The 23,629-nt window shown below is 44.9% G+C and overlaps 1 protein-coding gene across 4 annotated transcripts in view; it reads right to left on the bottom strand.

Annotated features, from left to right (window-relative positions):
- Nucleotides 1–1,765: 1,765 nt before the first annotated feature.
- The window catches only part of LOC109878526 (AP-2 complex subunit mu), a 46,468-nt gene continuing 24,604 nt past the window's right edge, over nt 1,766–23,629 (bottom strand). Inside the window, exons 5-14 of one of the 4 annotated variants that reach the window (XM_031797444.1) lie at nt 22,586–22,668; nt 22,305–22,310; nt 20,964–21,099; nt 10,384–10,534; nt 8,962–8,976; nt 8,338–8,469; nt 8,098–8,233; nt 7,744–7,841; nt 4,628–4,739; nt 1,766–4,452 (exon numbers count right to left, since the gene is read on the bottom strand). In XM_031797444.1, coding sequence (XP_031653304.1) covers nt 4,318–4,452; nt 4,628–4,739; nt 7,744–7,841; nt 8,098–8,233; nt 8,338–8,469; nt 8,962–8,976; nt 10,384–10,534; nt 20,964–21,099; nt 22,305–22,310; nt 22,586–22,668 — 1,004 coding nt within the window. In that variant the 3' untranslated portion in view covers nt 1,766–4,317. The remainder of the gene's footprint in view (nt 4,453–4,627; nt 4,740–7,743; nt 7,842–8,097; nt 8,234–8,337; nt 8,470–8,961; nt 8,977–10,383; nt 10,535–20,963; nt 21,100–22,304; nt 22,311–22,585; nt 22,669–23,629) is intronic. The other 3 variants (XM_031797446.1, XM_031797445.1, XM_031797447.1) reach the window with 3 other exon arrangements.

Below are 23,629 nucleotides of genomic sequence, written 5' to 3'. Positions count from 1 at the left end.
GGGATAGGGATTGATTGAATATGTCCGTAAACACACCAGCCAGCTGGTCTGCGCATGCTCTGAGGGCGCGGCTGGGGTGCCGTCTGGGCCTGCAGCCTTGCGAGGGTTGACAAAGTTATTTAGTCTGCCTGGGAGCAAGACATCCTGGTCCGTGACGTGGCTGGTTTTCTTTTTGTAATCCGTGATTGACTGTAGACCCTGCCACATACCTCTTGTGTCGGAGCCGTTGAATTGAGATTCTACTTTGTCTCTATACTGACGCTTAGCTTGTTTGATTCTACACTGTTTGTATTCGGTCATGTTTCCGGTCACCTTGCCCTGATTAAAAGCAGTGGTTCGGGCTTTCATTTTCAGGCCATCAATCCACGGTTTCTGGTTTGGGAATGTTTTAATCGTTGCTATGGGAACGACATCTTCAACGTATGTTCTAATGAACTCGCTCACCGAATCAGCGTATTCGTCAATGTTGTTGTTTGATGCAATACGAAACATATCCCAGTCCACGTGATGGATGTTTTAGTTTCTGTCTGTAGGCAGGGATCAACAAAATTGGCCTCATGGTGAAATCCCTGAGCGGGAACAGAGTTAGGAATGATGCCTGTATCTTTGTAGTGAGCAGACCAAGTATGTTTAGGTTAGGTAAAGCGAAAAGCTAGACTAAACAAGTCGGTAGCAGGTACTCTTACATTGAACAAAGTTCTCTATTGAAGTATTTCTTTCATCTCAAACAATCAAGGATGATCTCACAAGGATAACACAAATCTTCTTTTTTACAGGAATAAGGGACACAAGGTGAGTAACTTTTAACTATAACATAAATCACAGTTGTGTCAGCGCCTCAACTATCCATTTGTGGAAAGCTCCTTTCAGGTGGTGGTGCGGATCCGTGGTTGCCATTCCCAAAAGGTCATTTGTCCTCTTCACCCTTCCTTCAGGTAAATCCGCTCCTTTGGAGAATTAATCACTTTTTTTCCTCTCCAGTCTCCCTCACTGCCGGTTCCCTCTTCTCTCTTGTAGGGGGAAGAAAATAGGGGATTAGTACTGTCAGCTGTGCTTAACCCGCCTCTGATCACCTTTACTCACATGCCGGGCTGGGCTACTATCCGTGGGACCAGCCTGCCCCCTGGTGGTCCTTCCACAGTAGTGACTGGGTGTGTTGAGGCCCCATCCAAAGTTTAGTTAATAACTTCACCATGCTCAGAGATATTCAATGTATGCTTTTTTTTGTACTCAACCACCAATAGGTGCTCTTCTTTGCGAGGCATTGGTCTTTGTGGTTGAATCTGTTTAAAATTCACCTGCTCGACTGAGGGACCTTACATATAATTGTATGTGTGGGGTACAGAGATGAGGTAGTCATAAAAATAAAACACTATTACTGCGCACACAATTAGTCCAAGCACATTTTTACTCCTAAACTTATTTAGGCTTGCAAATAACAGTGGTTATACTTAACACATTTGTTTTTGATGAATAATAAACAAAAAAAACAATTCCAGTGACAAAAAATACTATTTGAACCCATTTTAAATTCAAATCAAATCAAATTTATTTATATAGCCCTTCGTACATCAGCTGATATCTCAAAGTGCTGTACAGAAACCCAGCCTAAAACCCCAAACAGCAAGCAATGCAGGTGTAGAAGCACGGGCTGTAACACAAAAAAATGTGGAAAAGGTCAAAGGGTGGGAATACTTTCTGAAGGCACTGAAACTGCAAGGCAGAAACTGAACTTCTGCTGCAGAAATAAGGTCAATAGACACGATTCCATTGGTTACACCTTTCTTTTTATTGGGATTACCTTGACAGTCACAAAGTTACCAAATGGAGCCCATTGAAACATTGAAGCGGAGGGGGCAAGCCCCCAGGACTCTCCCTCCCCATCTCTCAGGGTGTGGCATGACATAGTGGGCATTGACCAGAGAAAGAGACTAGGTCTGAAATGGCACCCTATTGCCTATATAGTGCACTACTTTTGGCCAGGGCCCATGGGGTTTTGGGAATAGTGTGCCATTACAGACAGCCAGAGAGATAGGGTTTTTCAGAAGTTAGCAGAACAAATTTTAGTGTTAATTAGTAGAATGTAGTGACAGAGAAAAAGAGAATGGAAACTTTGTAGTGTCACTCAGTGTTTGTTGCAACTGCTCAGACAATCTGATAGCCTTTGTTGAATACACACAAAACGCCATGATGGAAGCAGAAGGAATATGGGAAGAGCAATGCCATCTCAAGCCACACTCAGTGAAAATGTGGAATGTTTTAAAATGTTAATTTGAAATGCAAGCAGTCCAAGTCTAGTAGGCTGAGAGGAGTTGAGCACTCAGGGCGCCATTTGGGATCGAGACTAAAAGTAATGTACTATACAGGGAGCAATTTGGGATCGAGACTAAAAGTAATGTACTATACAGGGAGTCATTTGGGACACACCCCATCTCCCGATCTCTGGTAACACACACCATTGTGCCATAAATCCAAACCCTTTCATTAAACGGATTTCAAAATGAAGTTGTAAACAATATTTTTGTATGGGTGGTAGAAAGTCAGTGCACATGGAGTATAGCAGTTTATTGAAGCTTAAAAGGATAGTTCACCCAAATTACGATTTGCTTTTCTTACCCTGTAAGCAGTCTTTGGACACGGTATGAGAACAAGTCATGCTTTGGTTTAGTTTCCCTGGCACCGTTGCTACATGCTAACATTTTCGCATTTGGGCCACAAGTCCCATTGAAGTCTTGGAACCGATATTAGCAATTTTTATGCATATTTTCTTCATTTAACCTTTATTTAACTAGGCAAGTCAGTTAAGAACGAATTCTTATTTATCATGTCCAAATGTATGAACATGATGCATGACAAATGCCAATATTGGTCCCATGACTTGAATGAGATTTGTGCTAAAACGTTAGCACGTGATAACAGTGCCAGGGAAAGTAAACCAAAGCATGTTGTCATACCTTGTCCATAGACTGGCTTACAGGATAAGGAAACCAATGCCAGTGTAATTTGAGTGAACTATCCCTTTAACTGGACAAGAAATACACCCATGCTAATGTAAAGCATATGGGAGGGTCAGAATTCCAGACTCCTAATAGATGTTGAGCAGAACATGGTCCTGGGGAAGAATAGCAACACAGACGCACGCAGAGATCCGCTCAACTGAGTCTCTTAAACAGACACCGTCACTAACAGCAGACTCTTGAGACCGTAACAGCTGGCTCTGCTCGATTCATACAATATAGAAATGTGTTTATATATTTATATTCAGACAGATGTATGCCGTTCTCAGTTTGTCAATGAATTTTGTTTGTTCCTAAAACTGAAAATTTGTCACACAGAATGAATCTCTGCAGCACAGACAGAAAACGACAGGAACCACAGATAAAACATCTTCAATTATTATATCTGCGTAAATAGAGGTATCATAAATGACAATGACACTAACTCACAGCTATTGGAAATAGTAGAGGACTTGAGTGTAGGAAAAGGCAGCGAGCGTGATGGAATGGGGGCCAGAGAGCTTTAGAGAAGCACGACAAAGCACTAAATACAAAAACACAAGACGATTCATCACTAATATACTAAAGGGAAGGCGGGGTGTTACAAAAACACAACGTATAAAATGTATTGGAAATGTCATGACACTTAATGGATGCATCTACACTGCATACTGCTGCACACTACACACTAGGCTAAAGAGGGACTCCACCGGTTGGTTATACAGATACAGGGGCAGGGCTGGGGAGAGAGAGGTAGGACAGGAGAACAGAAGAGCGACACACACTACTACACCAGCATCAAGAGAGGGAGGGTAGCAGTTACCCCTCTGACACATGGTCAGATCTGTGGCTATTGGCAAGGGGTAGTCATCCACTAATTCAGTGCCATGAAGAATAGATTGGTAGAACAGGAATTGTAGACAACTATGGTAATGTAACTTGTGGCTTTAATTTGACCAGAGCCCTATGTTGCTCTGCTCACTAGTACTATATGAAGAAACTACATTTCATAGGGGTGGAATGGATTTTTTGTTGAGATTAAAAGAGGTCAAAGACCCTTTAGATGCATATGGTATTTTTTGTACTCCACAGGACGTTTACATTATCTATACATTTGTGTTTAATCATTTCAGAATTTTCAACACTTTTGAAAGCATGGTCCTGTTTTTTAAATTTGTTTTCATTTGTCAGCCAGCGCATGGGAAAAAACAGAATCGATGGGAAGGTAGCGATCCCATGTTGTCGTCTTGATCCCATGTTGTTGTCTTTCACTCCCTCCTCCCTGTTGCACCGCTCTTTCTGCCCGATCGCGAGGGGGCGGTTAGCAGCGTGTCTCGTAGATGCCGCTGCGGCCGATGTAGCGCACCCATTTGATGACGTCGTGGTCACTGTAGTTCAGCTTGGGCTCGAACACCTTCAGGTAGCGCACCTTGAGCCCGGACGGAGCAAATGGCACCTGGGAGACCATAACAGAACCATAATGACACCTGGGAGAGTTCCATATTTGACAGAACAGAAATGTTTGCACATCTGGGTCATTCAACCATAGGAGTTGGCTATACAGCACAAACTGACCTGGAGCTCAGCTACAGTAGAGATGACTGTGTAAAGGAAATAAAAGACCTAATCACCTCAAAGTTCATGGAGATGGGAGGGCGCGCCCACTTCTTCTTGTCGTTGGTGGGCAGCAGCTCGATCTCGGCACTGATCTGAGACTCCTTCATCCCTGCCATACGCTTGATCCTGGAGACACATATACCCACATACAGTTAACATCATCCCACAACACACACACACACACACAATAGGGATGGGCACGGTTAATCCAAATGGTTGTTAGTATTCCAACTATTAAAAGAGATATACACACACACAGACCAGTCAAAAGTTTAGACACACCTACTCATTCAAAGGTTTTTCTTGATTTTTTTCTACCATTTTCTACATTGTAGAATAGTGAAGAGATCAAAACTACAAAATAACACATATGGAATCATGTAGTAACCAAAAAAGTGCTAAACAAATCAAAAATAGATTTTCAAAGTTCTTGATGACAGCTTTGCACAGCTCTTGGCATTCTCTCAACCAGATTCACCTAGATACATTTTCCAACAGTCTTGAAGAAGTTCCCACATATGCTGAGCACTTGATGGCTGCTTTTCTTTCACTCTGCGGTCCAACTCAATCCAAACCATCTCAATTGGGTTGAGGTCGGGTGATTGTTGAGGACAGGTCATCTGATGCAGCACTCCATCACTCTCCTTCTTGGTTAAATAGTCCTTACACAGCCTGGAGGTGTGCCAGTTTCATCATATCCCTTGATGGTTGTTGCGACTGCACTTGAAGACAATTTCAAAGTTCTTAAAATTTTACAGATTGACTGACCTTCATGTCTTAAAGTAATGATGGACTGTCGTTTCTCTTTTCTTATTTGAGCTGTTCTTGCCGGAATGGACTTGGAATTCTACCAAATGGGGCTATCTTCTAAAATATATTTTGTTTTGTGTAACACTTTTTTAGCTACTAAATGATTCCATATGTGTTATTTCATAGTTTGTCTTCACTATTATTCTACAATGTAGAAAATAGTCTAAATAAAGAAAAACCCTTGAATGAGAAGGTGTCCAAACTTTTGAATGGTACTGTATATATATTTTTGGGGTACCCATTTTTACAACTGAAATATTACATATCAGCGCGACAAAACAAACCCCGGCAAGAAGTCACAATGCGCTTTAAGAGTTCTCCAGCGTTGCTTCGATCAGTCAGTATGAGACAGCTGGTGTTCTCATTTGCATGTAGGCTACTCGACTGTATTATAAAAAAATACAATTTACAAGTGGAGTCAGCTATGAACGTTACAGCAGTAAAATATAATTCTCATTTACATAGACAAGTTCAACAATATACGCCACCTACTGCGGTGCAACGGTAGTGCTGTTATCGGCTTGATCTCTTGCAAACACTTGCATGGAAAAGTCGACCCTAAGCAACTATAGCATGTTTGAATTATAAAATTCACCATCAAAAAAAGGTTCCAATATTAAACTCAACATCCAAAAGAAAAACTAGCAACTAGCCAGATAGCAACTCCAGCATTCAAGTTCATTTGGCTGTAGACTAATCACCCACCGGTAGGCTATACACATTTGCAAGCAATGCGTGTGTGGATCTGTTTGCTAGCCAGCTAAATTTGCTAGCTAGCTTGCGCCACTTACTAGTTGCAGATGCTGGCGTAGTGATTATTATCCAGTGTCCAGCATGTGGACACAGGTCTTGCAGAGGAGTCTAAAATATGGTCCAACTAACAAGTTTTGAGCTAGGAAAATATTCTCAATCCTTTGCTGAATGAAAATCTCCAACAATTCAACTATCATTTATAATGAGTCTCATTTGTAATGAGAGGGACATAGCTAGATATACAGTAAAGTCAGAGGTTTACATACACCTTAGCCAAAGACATTTAAACTCAGTTTTTCACAATTCCTGACATTTAATCCTAGTAAAAATTCCCTGTTTTAGGTCAGTTAGGATCACCACTTTATTTTAAGAATGTGAAAATGTCAGAAAAATAGGAGAGAGAATGATATATTTCAGCTTTTATTTCTTTCATCACATTCCCAGTGGGTCAGAAGTTTACATACACTCAATTAGTATTTGGTAGCATTGCCTTTCAATTGTTTAACTTGGGTCAAATGTTTCAGGTAGCCTTCCACAAGCTTCCCACAATAAGTTGGGTGAATTTTGGCCCATTCCTCCTGACAGAGCTGGTGTAACCGAGTCAGTTTTATGGGCCTCCTTGCTCACACACACTTTTTCAGTTTTGCCCACAAATGTTCTATAGGATTGAGGTCAGGGCTTTGTGATGGCCACTCCAACAACCTGACTTTGTTGTCCTTAAGCCATTTTGCCACAACTTTGGAAGTATGCTTGGGGTTATTGTCCATTTGGAAGATCCATTGATTTACACTTTTCGCATCAAAGTGCATTCATCACTAGGAGACAGAACGCGTCTGCTTCCTGAGCAGTATGACAGCCGCGTGGTCCTATGGTGTTTAAACTTGCGTACTATTGTTTGTACAGATGAACGTGGTACCTTCAGGCATTTGGAAATTGCTCCCAAGGATGAACCAGACTTGTAGAGGTCTACAACAAATAATTCCTGCGGTCTTGGCTGATTTATTTAGATTTTCCCATGATGTCAAGCAAAGAGGCACTGAGTTTGAAGGTAGGCCTTGAAATACATCCACAGGTACACCTCCAATTGACTCAAAATATGTTAATTAGCCCATCAGGAGCTTCTAAAGTCATGACATTTTCTGGAATTTTCAAAGCTGTTTTAAAGGCACAGTCAAATTTGTGTATGTAAACTTCTGACCCTCAGCATCACACACAGTCCGGATTAGTTGATAAAAACAAGAGTTTGCAGCTCTGAGGGCCCTGGTTAGCACTCATCGATCCCTCGACCCCGCGTGTCATGAAAGAAAGTCCCCAATTAAAAACTTTTTTCGGTCAGTAGTTTATAGATGACTGCGAAGCATACACATTCATCAGGCTGGCACATAACCTGGGTGGAGTTCATTAGGCACGAAACAGTAACAATTTACTGAAACAGGGAGGGACTACCTGGACATGTCCAATATGTTTCTATTCCCCCCCCCGGTTGCGTTATGTTTTCCAATGTGAGCCCTAATAAACAGGACCCTGGTACGGATATAACCTGAGAACGACAGTGAGGAAAACTTACTTCCAGACGATGGCGTTCTCGCTGGCCTTGTACTTGGCCTTGCCCTTCATGCAGATCACCTGGACCCCGCTGGTGTTGAGAGGGGTGGGGATGCGCACCTGGTTAGTAAGAACATAGAAAAAGACATTCAGCTCAGTGGATCCATTCCCCATCTACAAACACTCATTCATTAGTTTATGGGGGAGACCAAGGGTGCATCCGAAATGGCTGTTGAGCACTACTACAAAAGTAGGTTATTTCAGGACTTTTACCTGACCACACGGACGACCTGACCACGATGACCATGACCTGGTCAGGTACTGTGTCCAAAGCTATATGCTCATATGGTACCCCTATATCCCTCTGTAGCCATACCTCAATTTTCTGAGCCAGAAGCGAGGGCTTGAAGTTGGACTTAATGACCACCTTGACTTCAAGCTTGGTGCGGCCCACCTCCCTGACAAGGGGGATGACACGGAAGGGTAGGATGATGTCCTTGGTGGTGCGGTACCTGTGGAGAAGAAGAGGCAAACACACACACAAAACGGACACAAGGTCAGAGCCTGTGTGTGAATGTGTGTGTGCATGTGTGTCCGTATCACACAGGCTGGTTACCTCATGAGTTCACACTCTCCGTCCGGAGGAATGAAGCTGATGCTGCGCTCAGCGTCAAACTTGCTGAGACGCACACACTGGTGGAATGTACAGTCGTCAATGGCTATGGATTGCTTACCGCCACCACCGCCACTAAGAGGAAGATTAAAAAGAGGGAGGGAGAGAAAGGTGTTTAAAGGGGACAAGACACACACACACACACACACAGGAGGGGAAAGCTAAACTAATCATAATACACAGACATTAAAATGTCTGTGTATTACAAAATGGATGACAGTGAGATTGACTAACACAAATTTACAAAGAGTATGAATTTCAAATTTGAGCTGATGCACACACTGAACTCCTTCATACTGAAATCCACACACGCACACACAAAACAGATACAAATTGCCTGGTCAGTCTGACTTGCATGCCATGTCGCGTTCAGAAGGATGCAACATTTGATTATGGACACTACCATCCAATTCTACATGTCAGAAAATCAGAAACAGAACATTGCTCTGTAGTGAACGCAACCATGTGTAGACAAAACGATGGACAGACAAGACAGACACACACAGAGGCAGATTGAGGCAGACTGAGGATGGAGAGCAGTCTGACCGAGTGAGTGATGTACACTACCTGCCCCCCAAATCACTGAGGTCCAGCACAGAGAGAGGGAGAAAATAAAAACACAAATCAAGGGGGAACACACAGAGCTTGACACTGACACTTAAAATATTAGCACCCTAAACATAATGCCAGGAAATAAAAAACTTCATAGAAAAGGTGATGGAAAATGATGAACAAAGTCACATTTTTCCCACACTGTTACGTTACAGCCTTATTCTAAAATGGATCAAATACAAATATCACTTCCCCAAAAGGACAAAGTGAAAACAGGCTGAGAAATCGCTGCACATGAGGTACAAATAAAAAACAGAAATGCCTTATTTACATAAGTATTCAGACCCTTTGCTATGAGATCCAATTGAGCACAGGTGAACCCTGTTTCCATTGATCATCCTTGAGATGTTACTACAACTTGATTGGAGTCCACCTGTGGTAATTTCATTTGATTGGACATGATTTGGAAAGGCACACACCTGTCTATATTAAGGTCCCACAGTTGACAGTGCATGCCAGAGCAAAAACCAAGCCATGAGGTCGAAGGAATTGTCAGTAGAGCGCCGAGACAGGATTGTGTAGAGGCACAGATCTGGGGATGGGTACCTAAAAAAGGTCCCCAAGAACACAGTGGCCTCCATCATTCTTAAATGGAAGACGTTTGGACTCTTCCTAGAGCTTGCCGCCCAGGCGAACTGAGCAATCAGGGCAGAAGGGCCTTGGTCAGGGAGGTGATCAAGAACCCGATGGTCACTCTGACAGAGCTCCAGAGTTCCTCTGTGGAAATTGGAGAACCTTCCAGAAAAACCACCAAGCAGGCCTTTATGGTAGAGTTCTAAAATGCTAAAACCTGTTTTCTCTTTGTCATTATGGTGTAGTGTGTGTAGATTCATGAGGGGAAAAAAATATTTAATCAGTTTTAGCCTGGTCCCAGATCTGTTGTGATCTTGCCAAATTCATTGATGTCATTGGCAAGCCAAAAATTGTGGAAACAGGATGCACCTGAGCTCAATTTAGTGTCTCATAGCAAAGGGTCTGAATACTTACGTAAATAAGGTATTTCCACTTTTTATTTTTAATAAATAAGCTTTTTATTTTATTTTTTTTTTTTTTACTGTTTTTGCTGTCATTATGGGGTATGTGTGTAGATTGATGAGAGCAACTTATTATTGAATCATTTTTAGAATAAGGCTGTAACGTAACAAAACGTGGAAATATATGTTTTAGACCAGAGGAAAGAGTTCCTCCTACGGGCCCTTCAACACCAGTTCCAGCAGCATCTAGTCTCCCATCCAGGAACCAACCAGGACCAACCCTGCTTAGCTTCAGAGGCAAGCCAGCAGTGGGACGCAGGGTGGTATGCTGCTGACAAATCAATCAAATAAAAGCAGTTCAAATCGAAATATTCAAAGCCGGCCACACCCGTTGCCCCCTCACCTTTTGCCCGCCGCCGCCTCCTCGGAGGCGCCCCCCTTGCCCTGTTTGTCGATGACGATCTTGTCGTTCATGCCAAATTTGCACTCCGGCATGCCGCTCAGGTAGCTTTTCATCACCACGCGGCCTGAGACGTGGGCGCTCAGCACCTGGCCTGATTTGAGCAGAGGAAGAGGTTACCATGGAGCAACACAGAAGGCAGGTAACTGGTTCAGGAGAGTTGTCAAGAAGTGGTTTACACATTAAAAACAGGCAGGTGGCGGCCTCTAGTGTCCACACGGGCACTATACCACTTCCCTAAATTTGCATTCATCGTCATATTTATTTAACCTTGATTTAACTAGGCAAGTCAGTTAAGAACACATTCTTATTTACAATGACAGCCTACCGGAGAACAGTGGGTTAACTGCCTTGTTCAGGGGCAGAACAACAGATTTTTACTTTGTCAACTCGGTGAGTCGATCCAGCAACCTTTCGGTTACTGGCCTACGCTCTAACCACTAGGCTACCTGTCGCCCAAAAATATAATAAGTATATTGGCACCCTTGCACTTTTCTTAAATAATTCCCTATTTCTTCTAAAATGTTTGGTTTACACACCTTGTTATTGGATTTTTAACATTGCAGAACCAAATTTCGGTGCTACACACAGGATTTTTTTGTTTAATTTTTACATTGTAATTTCAGAAAATGTCCATAACATATCTGCAGTAATAGTGTAATGATAGTGTTTCACAGGTGTTACTTAACCGCCAGCGATATTGGCCTATTGATTTCTCCCACCGGAGAGGCATCTGTTGTCAAAATGGGAAAGCTGTTCTGACTTTGTGGCTTTGTTATCTAGCGGAAATTGCTCTGTCATTTCGATTTAGATGGTACAATGATTCCCTACAGTATTCAGTGCTTGATTTCTCACATAAACAGAAATTGAGCATACAGTGTAGACTTTTAGAAACATGGATATTACACCGGATTTTCCACTAGATAACACAGCCACAAAGTCAGAACAGCTTTCCCATGCTGCCTCTGGTACTGCTAGGCTGCCTCTGGTACTGCTAGGCTGCCTTCTGCCTGTACTGCTAGGCTGCCTCTGGTACTGCTAGGCTGCCTCTGGTACTGCTAGGCTGGCTCTGGTACTGCTAGGCTGCCTCTGGTCTGTTACTGCTAGGCTGCCTCTGGTACTGCTAGGGCTGCCTCTGGTACTGCTAGGCTGCCTCTGGTACTTGCTAGGCTGGCCTCGGTACTGCTAGGCTGCCTCTGTACTGCTAGGAGCTGACTCTGGTACTGCTAGGCTGCCTCTGGTACTGCTAGGGCTGCCTCTGGTACTGCTAGGCTGCCTCTGGTACTGCTAGAGGCTGCCTCTGGTACTGCAGCTGCCTCTGGTACTGCTAGGCTGCCTCTGGTACTGCTAGCTGCCTCTGGTACTGCTAGGCTGACCTCTGGTAATGCTAGGCTCCTCTGGTACTGCAGGCTGCCTCTGGTACTGGCTAGGCTGCCTCTGTACTGCTAGGCTGCCTCTTGGTACTGCTAGGCTGCCTCTGGTACTGCTAGGGCTGCCTCTGGTACTGCTAGGCTGCCTCTGGTACTTCTAGGCTGCCCTCTGGTACTGCTATGCTGCCTCTGGTACTGCTAGGCTGCCTCTGGTACTGCTAGGCTGCCTCTGGTACTGCTAGGCTGCCTCTGGTACTGCTAGGCTGCCTCTGGTACTGCTAGGCTGCCTCTGGTACTGCTAGGCTGCCTCTGGTACTGCTAGGCTGCCTCTGGTACGCTAGCGCTCTGGTACTGCTGCCTCTGGTACTGCTAGGCTGCCTCTGGTACTGCTAGGCTGCCTCTGGTATCTGCTAGGCTGCCTCTGGTACTGCTAGGCTGCCTCTGGTACTGCTAGGCTGCCTCTGGTACTGCTAGTAGGCTGCCTCTGGTACTGCTAGGCTGCCTCTGGTACTGCTAGGCTGCCTCTGGTACTGCTAGGCTGCCTCTGGTACTGCTAGGCTGCCTCTGGTACTGCTAGGCTGCCTCTGGTACTGCTAGGCTGCCTCTGGTACTGCTAGGCTGCCTCTGGTACTGCTAGGCTGCCTCTGGTACTGCTAGGCTGCCTCTGGTACTGCTAGGCTGCCTCTGGTACTGCTAGGCTGCCTCTGGTACTGCTAGGCTGCCTCTGGTACTGCTAGGCTGCCTCTGGTACTGCTAGGCTGCCTCTGGTACTGCTAGGCTGCCTCTGGTACTGCTAGGCTGCCTCTGGTACTGCTAGGCTGCCTCTGGTACTGCTAGGCTGCCTCTGGTACTGCTAGGCTGCCTCTGGTACTGCTAGGCTGCCTCTGGTACTGCTAGGCTGCCTCTGGTACTGCTAGGCTGCCTCTGGTACTGCTAGGCTGCCTCTGGTACTGCTAGGCTGCCTCTGGTACTGCTAGGCTGCCTCTGGTACTGCTAGGCTGCCTCTGGTACTGCTAGGCTGCCTCTGGTACTGCTAGGCTGCCTCTGGTACTGCTAGGCTGCCTCTGGTACTGCTGCTAGGCTGCCTCTGGTACTGCTAGGCTGCCTCTGTACTGCTAGGCTGCCTCTGGTACTGCTAGGCTGCCTCGTGGTACTGCTAGGCTGCCTCTGGTACTGCTAGGCTGCCTCTGGTACTGCTAGGCTGCCTCTGGTACTGCTAGGCTGCCTCTGGTGTACTGCTAGGCCTGCCTCTGGTACTGACTAGGGCTGCCTCTGGTACTGCTAGGCTGCCTGTCTGTGGTACTTGCTAGGGCTGCCTCTGGTACTGCTAGGCTGCCTCTGGTACTGCTAGGCTGCCTTCTGGTAGCTGCTAGGCTGCCTCTGGTACTGCTAGGCTGCCTCTGGTACTGCCTAGGCTGCCTCTGGTACTGCCTAGGGGCTGCCTCTTGGTACTGGCATAGGCTGCCTCTGGTACTTGCTAGGCTGCCTCTGGTACTTGCTAGGGCTGCTCTGGTACAGCTAGGGCTGCCTCTGGTACTGCTAGGCCTGCCTCTGGTACTGCCTAGGCTGGCCTCTGGTAACTGCTAGGCTGCCTCTGGTACTGCCTAGGCTGCCTCTGGTACCTGCTTAGGCTGGCTCTGAGTACTGCTAGGCTGCTCTGTTACTGCTAGGCTGCCTCTGGTACTGCTAGGCTGCCTCTGGTACTGCTAGGCTGCCTCTGGTACTGCTAGGCTGCCTCTGGTACTGCTAGGCTGCCTCTGGTACTGCTAGGCTGCCTCTGGTACTGCTAGGCTGCCTCTGGTACTGCTAGGCTGCCTCTGGTACTGCTAGGCTGCCTCTGGTACTGCTAGGCTGCCTCTGGTACTGCTAGGCTGCCTCTGGTACTGCTAGGCTGCCTCTGGTACTGCTAGGCTGCCTGGCTGTAGGCTGCCTCTGGACTGCTAGGCCTCTGGTACTGCTAGGCTGCCTCTGGTACTGCTAGGCTGCCTCTGGTACTGCATAGGCTGCCTCTGGTACTTAGGCTGCCTCTGGTACTGCTAGGCTGCCTCTGGTACTGCTAGGCTGCCTCTGGTACTGCTAGGCTGCCTCTGGTACTGTAGGCTGCCTCTGGTACTGCTAGGCTGCCTCTGGTACTGCTAGGCTGCCTCTGGTACTGCTTAGGCTGCCTCTGGTACTGCTAGGCTGCCTCTGTACTGCTAGGCTGCCTCTGGTACTGCTAGGCTGCCTCTGGTACTGCTAGGCTGCCTCTGGTACTGCTAGGCTGCCTCTGGTACTGCTAGGCTGCCTCTGGTACTGCTAGGCTGCCTCTGTACTGCTAGGCTGCCTCTGGTACTGCTAGGCTGCCTCTTGGTACTGCTAGGCTGCCTCTGGTACTGCTAGGCTGCCTCTGGTACTGCTAGCTGCCTCTGGTACTGCTAGGCTGCCTCTGGTACTGCTAGGCTGCCTCTGGTACTTGCTAGGCTGCTCTGGTACTGCTAGGCTGCCTCTGGTACTGCTAGGCTGCCTCTGGTACTGCTAGGCTGCCTCTGGTACTGCTAGGCTGCCTCTGGTACTGCTAGGCTGCCTCTGGTACTGCTAGGCTGCCTCTGGTACTGCTAGGCTGCCTCTGGTACTGCTAGGCTGCCTCTGGTACTGCTAGGCTGCCTCTGGTACTGCTAGGCTGCCTCTGGTACTGCTAGGCTGCCTCTGGTACTGCTAGGCTGCCTCTGGTACTGCTAGGCTGCCTCTGGTACTGCTAGGCTGCCTCTGGTACTGCTAGGCTGCCTCTGGTACTGCTAGGCTGCCTCTGGTACTGCTAGGCTGCCTCTGGTACTGCTCTAGGTACTGCTAGGCTGCCTCTGGTACTGCTAGGCTGCCTCTGGTACTGCTAGGCTGCCTCTGGTACTGCTAGGGCTGCCTCTGGTACTGCTAGGCTGCCTCTGGTACTGCTAGGCTGCCCTCTGGTACTGCTAGGCGTGCCTCTGGGTACTGCTAGGCTGCCTCTGGTACTGCTTAGGCTGCCTCTGGTACTGCTAGGCTGCCTCTGGTACTGCTAGGCTGCCTCTGGTACCTGCTAGCTGCCTCTGGTACTGCTGGCTCCTCTGGGTACTGCTAGGCTGCCTCTGGTACTGCTAGGCTGCCTCTGGTACTTAGGCTGCTCTGGTACTGCTAGGCTGCCTCTGGTACTGCTAGGCTGCCTCTGGTACTGCTAGGCTGCCTCTGGTACTGCTAGGCTGCCTCTGGTAACATGCTAGGCTGCCTCTGTACTGCTAGGCTGCCTCTGGTACTGCTAGCTGCCTCTGGTACTGCTAGGCTGCCTCTGGTACTGCTAGGCTGCCTCTGGTACTGCTAGGCTGCCTCTGGGACTGCTAGGGCTGCCTCTGGTACTGCTAGGCTGCCTCTGGTACTGCTAGGCTGCCTCTGGTACTGCTAGGCTGCCTCTGGTACTGCTAGGCTGCCTCTGGTACTGCTAGGCTGCCTCTGGTACTGCTAGGCTGCCTCTGGTACTGCTAGGCTGCCTCTGGTACTGCTAGGCTGCCTCTGGTACTGCTAGGCTGCCTCTGGTACTGCTAGGCTGCCTCTGGTACTGCTAGGCTGCCTCTGGTACTGCTAGGCTGCCTCTGGTACTGCTAGGCTGCCTCTGGTACTGCTAGGCTGCCTCTGGTACTGCTAGGCTGCCTCTGGTACTGCTAGGCTGCCTCTGGTACTGCTAGGCTGCCTCTGGTACTGCTAGGCTGCCTCTGGTACTGCTAGGCTGCCTCTGGTACTGCTAGGCTGCCTCTGGTACTGCTAGGCTGCCTCTGGTACTGCTAGGCTGCCTCTGGTACTGCTAGGCTGCCTCTGGTACTGCTAGGCTGCCTCTGGTACTGGGGGTCTTGAACGTGTGCAAGACATCATGAAATCAGCAGATTATCAAGGTGTTTTGGAGTCCAATGTTCAAACCGAAGGTTGTGGGTCTTCCAGCAGAAAAGCAGCCAGGAATGGTTCAAATCACATCCAAAACCTATGGTGAGATCTGGTGGAGGGCACCTCTCAAACAAGAATTAGAGCAGTTTGTTGCTGCCAAATTGATAGCAGAAAGGTACAGCAAGCTCATTGAAGCATTTGTCTGCAGTAATCTTGGCCAAAGGCCGTGCAACAAGCTCCGGGGTGCCACTAATTTTGTCCATGCCATTTGTCTTTATTTTCTAAACTGAGTTTACAAAAATGCACTTGGTTCTGCAATGCTGAAAATCCAATAACATGGTGTGGAGACCAAAAGTGTGTTTCCATTTCAACTGATTTTGGGGACATTTTTACAAAAAGTGTAAGGTTGACAATATATTTGGCAGCAACTGTAAAGCCTAGTAGCCTAGTCTTTGTAATGTGAGATCATGATAGATCATTGGATCATTGACCTTATCTAGCCTTGGTGATTGTAGATTGCGCATATATAGTGAGCTCCAAAAGTATTGGACAGTGACACATACTTTGTTGTTTTGGCTCTGTACTCCAGCACTATGAATTTGAAACATTACAATGACTGAGGTTAACATGCAGACTGTCTTTTTCATCCATTTTGGGGGAACCGTTTCAAAATTACAGCACTTTTAGTACATAGTCGTCCCCCCCCCCCCCATTTTAGGGGACTGAAAGTATTGGGACAAATTCACTTGTGTATTAAAGTAGTCAAAAGTGTAGTATTTGGTCCCATATTCCTAGCAAGCAACAATTACATCAAGATTGTGACTCTACAAACTTGTTTCGATTTTTGTGCCCAATACAAATGAACAGTAAATAATGTATTTTGTCATTTCCGAGTCCCTTTTATTGTAAATAAGAATAGAATGTGTTTCTAAACACTTCTACATTAAATGTGGATGCTAACATAGTGTCACGCCCTGCTTTGTATGTTTCCATTTTTGTCTGGTCAGGGTGTGATTTGGGTGGGCATTCTATGTTTGTATGTCTAGGTTTTGTATTTCTATGTTTCGGCCGGGTATGGTTCTCAATCAGGGACAGCTGTCTATCGTGGTCTCTGATTGGGAATCATACTTAGGTAGCCTGTTTTTCCACTTTTAGTTGTGGATAGTTGTATTTCTGTTTAGTGTTTGTTTCACCTTGCAGGACTGTTTCGGGTTTTCCTTTTGTTATTTTTGTATTCAGTGTTCAGTTCCTTACAATAAAGATGGACATGTATCCCGCTGCATTTTGGTCTGACGATTCCTCTTCTTCTGATGAAAGCCTTTACACATAGTGAATAATGAGTGAGAAAGACGCAGAAATATCACCCCCCCCCAAAAAAAAATGCTAACCTGTTATGTTATTGTAATGGTGAGAGCTTAGCATGTCTTGGGGGTATGATATTTTTAAGTCTAACTTTCTCACTCCTCTATTCACAATTCATTCAGGACTATCCGTCATCATGGTAGCATCCACATTCATGTAAAAGTGTTTAGAAACATATTCTTATTTACAATAAAAGTAACTCCAAAATGAAAATACAGTTGAAGTCGGAAGTTTACATACACTTAGGTTGGAGTCATTAAAACTAGCTTTTCAACCACTCCACAAGTTCCTTGTTAACTTCTTTGGGACTGGGGGGCAGTATTAAGTAGCTGGAATAAAAAGGTGCCCAGAGTAAACTGCCTGCTACTCAGCCATAAGAATATGAATATAATTTGTAGATTTGGATAGAAAACACTCTGAAGTTTCTAAAACTGTTTGAATGATGTCTGTGATTCGGCAGGCAAAAACCTGAGAAAACAATCCAACCAGGAAGTGGGAAATCTGAGGTTTGTAGTTTTTCAAGTCATTGCCTAATACAGTGTATTTGTGGTCATATTGCACTTCCTAAGGCTTCCACTAGATGTCAACAGTCTTTAGAACCTTGTTTGATGCTTCTACTAAGAAGGAAGGGGGAATGAGAGCTGAATGAGTCAGCGGTCTGCCAGAGTGCCATGAGCTGACCACGCGGCGTTCACGTGAGAGGTAGCTTGCGTTCCATTGCAATTCTACAGACAAATGAATTCTCCAGTTGGAACATTATTGAAGATTTATGATAAAAACATCCTAAAGATTGATTCTATACATCGTTTGACATGTTTCTACGAACTGTAATAACTTTGTCTGAACTTTCACTTGGATGCGAGTTTGGATTGTGTACTAAACGCGTGCAAAAAAAAAGGAGGTATTTGGAAATAAATGGACTTTATCAAACAAATCAAACATTTATTGTGGAACTGGGACTCCTGGTGGGAGTGCATTCTGATGAAGATCATCAAAGGTAAGTGAATATTTCTAATGCTATTTCTGACTTCTGTTGACTGCACAACATGGCGGATATCTGTATGGCTGTTTTGTTGTCTGAGCGCTGTACTCAGATTATTGCATGGTGTGCATTTTCGCCAAATCTTTTTTGAATTCTGACACAGCGGTTGCACAGCGGAGATATTTATCTAAAGTTCCATGCATAACACTTGTATTTTCATCAATATTTATGATGAGTATTTCTGTAAATTGATGTGGCTCTCTGCAAAATCACCGGATGTTTTGGAACTACTGAACATAACACGCCAAAGTAAACTCAAATTTTTGGATATAAATATGAACTTTATCGAACAAAACATACATGTATTGTGTAACATGAAGTCCTATGAGTGTCATCTGATGATGATCATCAAAGGTTAGTGATTAATTTGATCTATATATTTCTGCTTTTTGTGAACTCTTTGACTGGAAAAATGGCTGTGTTTTTCTGTGACTTGGTGCTTACCTAACATAATCCTTTGGTGTGCTTTCGCCGTAAAGCCTTTTGAAATCAGACACTGGCTGGATTAACGAGAAGTTTCTTTAAAATTGTGTAAAATACTTGCATGCTTGAGGAATTTTAATTATGAGATTTGTTGTTTTGAATTTGGCGCCCTGCACTTTCACTGGCTGTTGGCGAGGTGGGACGCTCGGGTTAACAAACTATAGTTTTGGCAAGTCGGTTAGGATATCTTCTTTGTGCATGACAAGTAATTTTCCCAACAATTGTTTACAGACAGATTATTTCACTTATAATTCACTGTATCACAATTCCAGTGGGTCAGAAGTTTACATACACTAAGCTGACTGTGCCTTTAAAACAGCTTGGAAAATTCCAGAAAATTATGTCATGGCTTTAGAAGCTTCTGATAGGCTAATTGACATCATTTGAGTCAATTGGAGGTGTACCTGTGGATGTATTTCAAGGCCTCTTTGCTTGGGAAAATCAAAGAAATCAGCCAAGACCTCAGAAAAAAATTTAATACCTCCCCGAGTCTGGTTCATCCTTGAGAGCAATTTCCAAATGCCTGAAGGTACCACATTCATCTGTACAAACAATAGTACGCAAGTATATATACCATGGGACCACGCAGCCGTCATACTGCTCAGGAAGGAGACGTGTTCTGTCTCCTAGAGATGAACGTACTTTAGTGCGAAAAGTGCAAATCAATCCCAGAACAACAGCAAAGGACCTTGTGAAGATGCTGGAGGAAACCGGTACAAAAGTATCTATATCCACAGTAAAACGAGTCCTATATTGACATAACCTGAAAGGCCGCTCAGCAAGAAAGAAGCCACTGCTACAAGACAGCCATAAAAAAGCCAGACTACGGTTTGCAACTGCACATGGGGACAAAGATCTTACTTTTTGGAGAAATGTCTTCTGGCTTGATGAAACAAAAATAGAACTGTTTGGCCATAATGATCATCGTTATGTTTGGAGGAAAAAGGAGGAGGCTTGCAAGCTGAAGAACACTGTCCCAACCATGAAGCACGGGGGTGGCAGCATCATGTTGTGGGGGTGCTTTGCTGCAGGAGGGACTGGTGCACTTCACAAAATAGATGGCATCATGAGAAAGAAAAAAATGTGGATATATTGAAGCAACATCTCAAGACATCAGTCAGGAAGTTAAATCTTGGTCGCAAATGAGTCTTCCAAATGGACAATGATTCCAAGCATACTTCCAAAGTTATTGGAGTGGCCATCACAAAGCCCTGACCTCAATCCCTTAGACAATTTTGAAAATTTGTGGGCAGAAATGAAAAAGTGTGTGCGAGCAAGGAGGCCTACAAACCTGACTCAGTTACATCAGCTCTGTCAGGAGGAATGGGCCAAAATTCACCCAACTTATTGTGGGAAGCTTGTGGAAGGCTACCCAAAACGTTTGACCCAAGTTAAACAATTTAAAGGCAATGCATCCAAATACTAACTGAGTGCATGTAAACCTCTGACCCACTGGAAATGTGATGTAAGAAATAAAAGCTGAAATAAATCACTACTATTATTCTGACATTTCACATTCTTAAAATAAAGTGGTGATCCTAACTGACCTAAGACAGGGAATTTTTACTAGGATTAAATGTCGAATTGTGAAAAACTGAGTTTAAATGTAGTTGGTTAAGGTGTATGTAAACTTCCGACTTCAACTGTACATTATTTATCATTAATTTCTATTGGGCACAAAATAAACTGAAACAACCAAAACAAACAGCAAATGCAGACAACAGTTTGTAGAGTTACAAGCTTGATGTAATCATTACATGCTAGGAATATGGGCCAAAACTATACTTGACTACTTTAATACACAAGTGAATTTGTCCAAATACGTTTGGTCACCTAAAAACGGGACCTATGTAAAAAAAAAAAAAAAAAAAATTAAATATTGTAATTTAAACAGTTTACCTGATATGGATGAAAATACACTACAATTAATGCTGACAGTCTGCACTTCAACCAGTCTGTCATTATACCATTTCATATCCAAAGTGCTAACATACAGAGCCAGAACAAACAAAAAAGTATGTTTTGTAGATCACCGTGTTGTATGTATTTTCCAAAAGTATTGAATGTGAAGTGCCTTTGAAGTACCCAATGCACAGCCAGTCTTGCCCAGACGGTCCATTCTTGCTGCCCACGTGATAACGAGGACAAATATGGAAATAAGTTGGAAGACTTCATTGTTTTTTAAATTCTCTATCATTTTTATGGATTGTTGTCCTCACATGAATTAGTCACCTCTATATGCATTTTAAACATGTCCAATAGAATGTATTAATTCAAGCAAGGCCCAAGACCCGAGTCCAGTGTACGTTTGTCTTTGTTGATTTGTTTCAGTACAGCAGTGTTACAAAGTCCTTGCTGCAAAACACACACATCGGTTTTACCTTGTGGGGACATCAGCAGGTTGACGCTCTCCAGCACATCCAGGAAGAGCTCGTTGCGACGGTACTTGATGCCCTCGCGACGCCAGCCGATCTGCCCAGTCACCTGACTGGTGATCTGAGACTGCTCCTCCTTGGACTGGAGACAGAGAGAGGGAGAAAAGGGAGGGATAGACAGAGAGAGGAAAAGGACAGTGAGGAGAGAGAAACAAGTGGTTGATAAAGAGAGGAAAAAGACAAGGAAAGAGGGTCAAAAAAGGAGGGATGGACAGAGAGGAAAAGGACAGGGAGGAGAGAGAAACAAGTGGTTGATAAAGAGAGGAAAATGACAGGGAGGAGTAGAGAAAAAGGATTTACAGAGAGAGGACAAGGAGGAGGAAAGGGAGAGGAGGGATGGACAGAGAGGAAAAGGACAGGGAGGAGTAGAGAGAAAAGGGATGGACAGAGAGGACAAGGAGGAAAGAGAGAGGAGGGATGGACAGAGAGGAAAGGACAGGGAGGAGTAGAGAAAAGGGATGGACAGAGAGGACAAGGAGGAGGAAAGAGAGAGGAAGGATTGACAGAGAGGACAAGGAGGAGGAAAGAGAGAAGAGGGATGGACAGAGAGGGAAAGGACGGAGGAGTAGAGAAACAAGGGATTGACAGAGAGGACACGGAGGAGGAAAGAGAGGAGGGATTGACAGAAAGAGGACAAGGAGGAGGAAAGAGAGAGGAGGGATTGACAGAGAGAGGACAAGGAGGAGGAAAGAGAGAAGAGGGATGGACAGAGAGGGAAAGGACGGAGGAGTAGAGAAACAAGGGATTTACAGAGAGGACAAGGAGGAGGAAAGAGAGAGGAGGGATTGACAGAGAGAGGACAAGGAGGAGGAAAGAGAGGAGTGATGGAGAAAAAGAGAAGAGGGTAAAAGGACAGTGAGGAAGGAAAGTAGGGACAGAGATCGGGGAGAGAGAAAATGAGAATGTAATTTTTTTTTTATTTAACCAGGCAAGTCAGTTAAGAACAAATTCTTATTTACAATGACGGCCTACCGGGGAACAGTGGGTTATCGGCCTTCTTCAGGGGCAGAACAACAAATGTTCACTGTGTCAGCTTGGGGATTCAATCCAGCAACCTTTCGGTTACTGGCCCAACGATCTAACCATCAGGCTACCTGTCGCCCCATGCCAGATTGTTATGCCTGTTAACACTTTTCACCTGGGTAATTCTAACGACAACTCAATCTGTAAAGTTGGACTCTGCAATATGTTGGTCATATATCCGTAAGGAGACAGTCACCCCTCTGTGCAAGTTGTTAAACAGCCGAGTCTGCCTTTAAACAACCAATCAAAAGGGAGAGTACTCACATGGTGCTGGAGAATGAAATGACCAAGGGATAAACGGCAGCCACGTAGCACAAAGACAGAGAGACAGACACCGAGAGACAGAAAGACAGAGACACACACAGAAAGCGAGCCAGCAAGAGAAAAATACATTACACAAGTCTACATCGAATTCATCACCTCTGACCGAAGCCATCCCGCATACCCAACATCAACAGCTGAAAAGGTATACTAACATACAGTGTGACTACCACACAGTCCAAACTGGATGAGAGATAACTTAAAATAATGATCATGGTGCCCACCTGGCTCTTGATGCCCGTTTGAGTGATGAAGGTCTTCAGTGCGCCAGTCTCCGAGTTCTGGGGGTAGCCAAAGTCCAGGATCTCTACAAGGGACAAGGGGACCGTGAGACCACACACACTTCTGCTATGAGCTCACCAGATGGGCTCGCAAAGAAACACCATCTTATTTTATGTAACCCTTATTTGACCAGGTAAATTCAGAGACCGTGTTGAACATGAGTGACGATCTGGGAAATGGTTGCAGGAGAGGGGTTGTTTCCAACCATTACTCTCATGAAGTAAAAAAACAATATTGTCTTTCCCAAACATCATAGATCAGAAGAAAGTTGTACTTGTATGTTTTTAAAACATTTCCACTGCTGCATTTTCTGTATATTGCTATTCACCTAAAGAAAATGAATATGTGGCCTGGCTGGTCTAGGGGTAATGCCGCAGCTTCTGGCACACATGCACAGGCAGGGCATAGGTTTTAAATCTGGCCAACTGCCTTAGACACAACCTCTCCACCTTTCACCACTATAATTCTGTCACTATCTGTATAAAACATTTATTTAAAAAAATAAAGAAGTCATTTTTGAAAAGAAAAGCAATCATAATAATATCATAAATATCTTGAGTGGATATTAGCAAGTCTGCAATGTCTGTCACCGTCACACAGCACACCTCGACATCTGCCGGCGCTATATTTTCTTTAGGTTGAGATTTTCTTGCTTAAAAGTCACAAAAATCTAAACCTAAAAAAACAACAGCACAGCAGAAAGGCTGACGAGAGAATCACTTCAAGATGTGGCATGACGATTGTGTGGAATTCCTGTAAAGTTTATTAGGTTGTTGTAAAACAATTGGGGAAATAACATGCTGCAAATGAGAGCACACACACTAGGGATGGGCACAGTTATTAAACTATTCTAATATCTGAACGGATTTTAGTATTCGATTACTTTTTTCCCCAATTAAAATAAATGAGTTTGGAGTGTGACTTTGAGGTTGTGGACAGGTGTCTTTTATACTGATAACAAGTTCAAACAGGTGCCATTAATACAG

This window comes from Oncorhynchus kisutch, linkage group LG19 (assembly GCF_002021735.2).
Source record: "Oncorhynchus kisutch isolate 150728-3 linkage group LG19, Okis_V2, whole genome shotgun sequence".
In the NCBI taxonomy this organism is placed as follows: domain Eukaryota; kingdom Metazoa; phylum Chordata; class Actinopteri; order Salmoniformes; family Salmonidae; genus Oncorhynchus; species Oncorhynchus kisutch.
This window is presented reverse-complemented; position numbering and strand designations above follow the sequence as displayed.